The 7,642-nt window shown below is 36.1% G+C and overlaps 1 protein-coding gene across 2 annotated transcripts in view; it reads left to right on the top strand.

Moving 5' to 3' along the window:
• The window catches only part of PRKAR2A (protein kinase cAMP-dependent type II regulatory subunit alpha), a 124,370-nt gene extending 120,270 nt beyond the window's left edge, over positions 1-4,100 (top strand). For both annotated transcript variants that reach the window (XM_063426232.1, XM_063426231.1), the window contains exon 11: positions 1,677-4,100. In XM_063426232.1, the coding sequence (XP_063282302.1) occupies positions 1,677-1,810 (134 nt within the window). In that variant the 3' untranslated portion in view covers positions 1,811-4,100. The remainder of the gene's footprint in view (positions 1-1,676) is intronic.
• The last annotated feature ends 3,542 nt before the right edge of the window (positions 4,101-7,642 follow it).

The raw sequence follows: 7,642 nt of genomic DNA, 5'->3' as shown, positions 1-7,642 counted from the left end.
TTACACAGCCTTCCTAAACACTTCCTGTAAAGTGAGATCTAATGTTTATACTTCCTTTATTGCACAGTATGTTTCATTTAGAATTTCTTATATCCTGAACTGTTAAAAGCTTGTTAGACCATGCAGGAGCCTTGTGTGTGTGATCAAAGCTCAATTTACATAGCAGGAAATAAAACATCTAAAGTTAATTAAGATATAATTGGAAATAAAACCATTTTTTTCCATGCAGGCTGTGTGAGTCACAATCAAGGGAGGTATGGATAGAGCTGCATAAACAGGAACAAAAGTGATTTCACTTCTAAATGACAGTGAATTGAGCAGTGAAACTTTAAATGCATGAATTATATGCACAAAATGCTTCATTAAGCCAAAGTTGTTTTAGTGACTATGGTGTCCCTTTAACTACTTCATATAACTTTCAAATTGTGTCTGGTCTATCTAGTAGTTTTCTTTGTTATACTTCCCTTTGGTTCTTATGATAATGTCACTTTCAGTCTTCCAATACTATAATGTTTAAATTTTATAATACTATGCTTTGATCTATAAGGAGTTTAATATAAATCTGTCTAATTTTGTTTTGAACATAATTGTCTGCAGTGATCTGATTTTTCTGGCATAGGTCAGCTATTTCTGTCTGCTCATTTTAAGCATATTGTATCCTAATGATTTGTTTTATAACGGGGCATCAATAACTGGATTTGTATTATTGTCTTAAAAGCCAGATCAGTTTATGTACAGTTTTTGCAGTCTTTTTTTCTACACTAATGAGCCATAAGAACTTCTGATTATCGCATAGTTAATAATGTAAGAACATAAACAAAAGAGAGTCCCCCAGGGACAAAAAATGGCAAGGAGACCAAATCTCAAACGATTACCACCACTAAATATGACTTGACAGTCACGTTTTTCTCACTATTTACTAATTTCTGTGTATATATCTTTTGTGACGTATTTCAGATACTAAAAGATTAACTTATTTCTAGTACTAACTATACAAGTGGCATATTTAGTGGTGGTAATCGTTTGAGATTTGGTCTCCTCGCCATTCTTTGTCCCTGGGGACCATCTCTCTCTCATCTTTTCTTTATCTTTTGTTTAAGTCTAAATTGGGTTAGGCCATTGTTATCCACTCAGTCCATATTCAGCTTTAAGGTTGTATTTTGGTTTGTCTTTTGTAGCCTTTTTTTTCTAATGTAAGAACATTCCCTGTCCCTGCATGTCATAACTGCATTACTTAGCAAAAATTGCTTCAGCTATAAGACTTGCCCCCTTCTCCCTCTGGTTTCAAAGAAGGGATTTGTACTTTTCATGCAGCAAGCTAGCTAGGAAGGTGTATGCCATGCAACACAGAATTAAGGACTGAATCCTGGCTTCCTTAGTTGGTTTCTGCAGGCTAGCAGCTTTTTAAAATTGGTGGTTATATAGTTCATAGACTCAGACACCTTTGTTGTGCTACTAACGTTTTAGGATTTGAATAAAGGATTGGTGTGGGAAGCTGTATGCTAATGCAGACCCTAAAATAGAACTTAAAAGAATATATAGTGAGACGTGATAAACAACCCATACTATTATGACACACTATACTTATTGTGTTTTTTTTTTTTGTGTTTTTTTTATTAGGGGAGACACCACTCTCACTACCTTGTACTCACTATGTTCTCTATATCTTATTATAGTTATGGATGTGCAAGCCTTTGAGCGGTTATTGGGCCCCTGCATGGACATTATGAAGAGAAATATCACACATTATGAGGAGCAGTTGACGGCACTGTTTGGTTCCAGCATGGACCTTAGGGATCCAGGAAAATAGGCACCATGTTACCTCAGCGCCTTCTCTGTTCAAGACACAGAAAGAAATCCTCCTGTCCGCTCCACAACACACAAGGGACACATAGCACTATGGATCTGTAACGGCTGCTGTTGTCTTGGGCATTTTTTTATAGAAAAATAATAAAAAAAACAAACTACAGCACCAGAGCTCGGGGTAGAATCCAGTCTATGCCATCATTTTGCTGCTGAGATATTTTTATTGGATATCAAAATCGATGTGCCTTTCTTTAATTTCTTCCCTGTTAGAATGGCATGTTTGACATCTCTGTGAAAGTGCCTACTCCACAGCCCAAAGTTTGAAAGTAATATATAGTAATCTGGTTAACATCTGAAAGTGTTGATTGTTTTCCAAGATGGTTTTATCGGTAGTTTGGTATAGACTATATAAAAGTTTATTTTTGTGCACGCCAGTCCATATAACACACTTTTTGCCCAATGCAACTACTGTTTTTATGTTGCGCTATGGTGTCTATCTTTATATACTTAGTACTGTATATCTTCTTTTTGAAGTTTATACGTAGGTTAATACAAACAAAATAACTCTTATGCCAACCTAGGCGTGCAAAATTTGATTACTTCGATTTCTAATAATATGCATTGGCAATACTGAGTTAGCCTTCACTTTCAAAGAATCCCCATGTAATTAATAGCTAAAATGTGTGTCATTAGGGCATGATTGGGTTAGTTAGAGAAGATGTCATTTTAATATACTATAGTGTTAAGCAAACTTAATATCTAGATAAAGTTTGTTCTCACTGCAAATTTTTGTTAAGGTTACACAGACTGATGGTTCAAGTTAAGCATGAACATACTAGTCCCATAATATGGCCAGTGATAATGAGCACTTTTGAACCCATCCAGATATCTACAGGTGCAACTAGCCCCTGTATGTTCTTTATGCTACTTATCCAATTTTAAAGCACTTTTAATCAAAAATGTGCATCTAAGTTTTTTTTTTCTTTTCATATTCATAATTGTTTTATGTATTTTATTCTACTCGAATTGGTGGAACAATTGCTACTGTAGTTTGTCCACCTCTTAAGCAATTCAAATTTGTATTAACACATCTCTGAAACCTTAGTTTGATTGACTTTTATTCACATATTATATTGAGGGGTGAGGTATTCACTTTATTTTTGAAATGCTTGACTTGTAGAGTTTTTAGTAAGGCTTAACTTATTCGTTACTGGTGAAATTGTGTTGTACTGAAGTCTAAGGAAAAGGCTAGTATTCACAATAAGGCGAAAGTCCAGTCTGTGAGCTATTTTGCTGATGCTTATTCAACCTCTACTCATGGGAGACAATTTTAAGTCCTGAGTGGTGACATTTTAGGAAAAATAGAAAATAATTTGCTAGTATATTTTAGCGGCTTTCTGTGAAGCAAAGTAAAACTTTTTATCATGTTTATCATGATTGATCACCCCGTGTCTCTAATCAGCAAATATTGTTTTAGAACTTAATGTTAAGTCTAGAAGATTATTCAATTAAACTGTGGGTACGTCTTTGGATAGTTTTAGTTTCTTCAGTCTCTTTTTGACTTTGTTCTTTGAAGGTGCCGCAGTTCTAGACCACTCCGTGTGAATGTGGTGGCTTAGATGTGTCTCGTCTAGTTCATGCACTGACCGTTATGCTGACTTTTTAGACCCTATCCATGTTGCTAAGTTATTTTGATTTGTACGTGATTCTTATGTTGGTAATGATGCGTCCTGACCACTAATATCAAGACTGCAAGATCTGTATTATTTTCTTGGTGTTGTTCAGGCAAAACTATTTCCGTGGCTGAGATACTAGTGTCATCGTAAGCAGTGCCTCTGCTCTGTAACTGCCTTAGGTGGATTTTATAGTTCATACATACATATTTCATTAGTGTTGCTAGGGCTGCAGTTGGTTTTAAATTAACTGCAATGGTCTGTAATGGTGGTGACCAGTGAATTCTGCTGCTGGAAGCAATCCCTGAGCAATAGTTGCTAGGGGTACTACACAGGATGTATGTCTTTTTTTTTTTTTCCTTCTTTGGCAAGGGAAACATGATTAGTTTGATCACAGAACACAAGCCAGGATAGCTAATAAGAACTCTCAGCAACAAAGTGTTTGAGGAGGCAAAATGCTTCAGATATATGTGGGGGAAATATTTGTCCTTTCTAAACTGCTTGTAGGTGTGCTGGTGGTGAGAGGACCCTTTTTATGGTCTTTGGTACCCTGGCATATGATAGTTATGTTTCTATGTCACTGCACAGATTTCACAATAAAAAAAATAAAAATAAAAAAAATAAAGTTCCTGTTTAAACACAAACTACTTTTCTGCACAGTTAAAAAGGAAAAAAATAGTGAATGTTTCATTTCATTCTTTTCCTCTGTTTCCAGTTAGTTAAAGTTGTGATTTTCTTTTTTTTTTTTTATAATTCTTTTCCTTTTTGTTTGTTTTTCTTTTTGGTTTTGGACATGTGTATGTAACTAGTCTTGCCAAAATACAAATAATTTTTTCCACTCGAGTTTTGCATTTATTTTTATTTTTTAATTGGCACAGACAGTGTTTCACCATGTGCTGCTGGAGGATTTTGTGACTTTATTGTTTGCAAGATTCTCTGGTAGGCATTTCTTCTACATGTTGTCATTTCATCTCTGTATTTCTTGAGGCCTTCTGTTTGAGTTTTTAGTATTTTTTTTTTTATGCTACAGGGCTATATTTAGGAATAGCAGAGATTTATTTCTCTGGCATTCCACTGTTTAGTGTGTTTAAAAAAAAAAAAAAGCAAACAAATGCACTATGACGTTTTAACTCCATTTGCTTATACCAACATCAAATGTAATTCTGCTTAAAAGAAGCTACCTCAAGGTGTTAAGTGCTTTGTAGATTATCATGAAAAAAATCACCTGTGAGCAATATGCCCACATGTCACTTGTTCCTTTGTTTCTTTAAATATTTAATTTGCTTATGTTTCTATATTGGAACCCTATTGTTTCCACTCAAAACAGTATTGAATGGGGGAAAGGGGGGTGGGGGGGGGGGGGGGGGGAATCAAGAGCGTATTGTGAAACATCAGTATTGAACCCTTGTCATTGCAACATTACCTAAAAGGCTTCTTCCAATGGGATTTCTGGTATTTACGCTTGCGTTTTTGTTAATAAATGCCAAGATTCTTATCTAGATAACTTGTGCATAGCACCATTTTGTCCTACTAACACGTTTATATTTGCAGTATGTGGGATTCAATATAAAACACCTCAAAAGAAAAATGTTTTTAAGTCAATTTTATCTATTTGCTTGCACTATGATCTCTGTATACAAAATACTTGACTCTTTCCAGGCTGAACTCATCCTCCAGCAGTGGCTTAAAGGATATATCATTATTAATTATATAGTGCCAGCAAATTCCATAGCGCTGTACAATGGGTGCACGAACACACATATAATTCAATGAAGGAAATGTTTGTGTGATATTAGGGTGCTTAATATGTAAACAAAAGAAAAAAAAATTATCTATCTATATATCTCATTCTGTTAGCAGCTATAGCACGCTTTACCCAGAAAAACAGTAGTGAGAAAAGGAACACTCAATGTGTGAAAAACAGGTTTAGGTGATATTACCCTTGACACACACAAGAGTATAAAAGCTCAACAGGTTTACCCATACAGCATGGGACATTTCTCATATATAACCGAAAAGACACACAATACAAAATGGTACAATATCGTTGATAAATAATTGTGTATGCAGTGGAAAGTTAAAAAAATAAATGCTCACAAGTCGGGGGCCTTTTCAACGCTATGGCTCTGAATGTAAGACACATAATTGTAACCAGACAAGTGGGCACACAGGGACAGAGGGTTTGAGAGCCCTCAATGAGCTTAAATGCTAGATTATCATCAGGACCATCATTAAAAACAGTAATGTAGTCTTTGTTAGAATACCATTTCCTAATTGTTTTAATGTATATTGAAATGTTTGAATAAACCACTTACCCTACCTCCCCCCCTCCCCCTTCTGACAGCCACCTTTGCACATACTGTCAGCACTATTTTGCAGCAGTGGTTTTCTATGCAAAATCTATGCAGGGTTTTGGTGAGGCGATTTTGATAAGCAAGAAACTGCTGCAAAATCTGTACCTTGGGTCAGACAACTGCCAGTATGTCCCAAAGGAGCATAAAGAGGGAATAGGAGAGGCAGACAAGTGATTATTTCAAAAATGTTAGTATACATGAATGGTTGTTAAATTCTTTTATAGGTTTTTCTTTTCATTGACATGCTTTTCTTTGCATAGCCTCACAAAGCATGCAAATTGGTTAACTCACAGTGCCTGGAATTGGGGTAGGAACAAGGAACAGTCCCTTCTGTAGATGCAACAGGTTCACATTGAATTCCCAAAAAAATCTTACATGTAAATATTTATGGTCTTACTTTGTATATTGCTTTAACCCCTTAAGGACGTTGGGCGTTCTATGCCGTCCTTGGACGGGTGGCTCTATTAGGGGGACTGTCTGACAGCCCATGAAAGAGCGGTCACATGGCCGCAATAGATGTCTCTGTGTCTGCCTGCAGGGGGACTGTCTAAACTGACAGGCAGTCTCCATGCTTCTGAAAAATAAAATATTATATATATATATATATATATATATATATATATATATATATATATATATATATATATATATATATATACACATACACATGTGTGTTTTTCATCTTGTACCCTCCTATACATGGCTCCAAATTTGAATGTATTACTATTCCTTACAACCCTCTGTTTAGTAGATAGGAGAGTGCGCTGGATCTTGTGTATTGTTTATTGTATAATATGGCCCCCAGCAGCACCCCATTTAAGCATGTTTAGGTGAGTGCAACCATCCCCCCATGTTTCATATATATATGAATGTGTGTGTGTGTGTTTTTCATCTTGTCCCCTCCTATACATGGCTCCAAATTTGAATGTATTAATATTCCTTACAACCCTCTTCACACTCCTGTCATGTTCCTACCACTACCCTCTTAAGCACCACTCACCACAAACTGAGAACCAAATTCTTATACATTATGGCCTGCTTTGTTGCTGTAATATAACTGCTGAGTGCTGGTGGAGAGTGTTGAAATCAAGCCCTCCAACCCCCACCCCACAAAAGTATAAAACCATACAATTGCAATACTATCAAACTAAGATTATGTCCAAATTCCTATTACTCCTGTTACTTGCCCTTGAAAATTATGTAGAGTCTAACCCTGGTCCCTCAAGAGATTGCATTTCTAGCCTTCCATCCAAAAAAAAAAATCCTCTCCTTTTGTGCACTGTAATTATCTGCAGCTTACGACTAAAAATTGATGCACTGCAAGCATGGTGTTCACATTACAAGCCCCAAATCATTGTGCTCTCTGAACCGTGGCTAACCGCAAAAATACCTGACTCTGCCATTGCAATACATGGGTATTCATGCCATAGAAATTACAGAGCAAAAAGAGTTGTAATTTATGTTGACAATTCCATAAAATTCACCCCCTTACAAAACTTTAGCTCTCCTGCCACCTTTGATTTCCTTTCTGGCACAATTCAGATCCCGTGCAGTAGATCAATCATTGTTGATCTACTGCCCACCTAGCTCCTCAATGCATTAATTTTATGACATAGCCAAAACCATATCTCAAAACCCGAAAAGTGTTGGCCTTTGGAGATTAATATTGATTGGCTGAATCATAAAAATAATAGTTCTTGCTCGCTGTTTAAGACTTTGCAGTTTACGCTAATTAATCTGCTCCCAAACTCGCATAAACATTAAAAGCCATAACCATACCCTGCTCGATTGGATTCTATTCACTTCTCC

The sequence above is a fragment of the Pelobates fuscus genome, chromosome 7, assembly GCF_036172605.1.
Source record: "Pelobates fuscus isolate aPelFus1 chromosome 7, aPelFus1.pri, whole genome shotgun sequence".
NCBI classification, from domain to species: domain Eukaryota; kingdom Metazoa; phylum Chordata; class Amphibia; order Anura; family Pelobatidae; genus Pelobates; species Pelobates fuscus.
The sequence above is the reverse complement of the archived record's forward strand: the minus strand, read 5'-3'. Positions and strand labels throughout refer to the sequence as shown.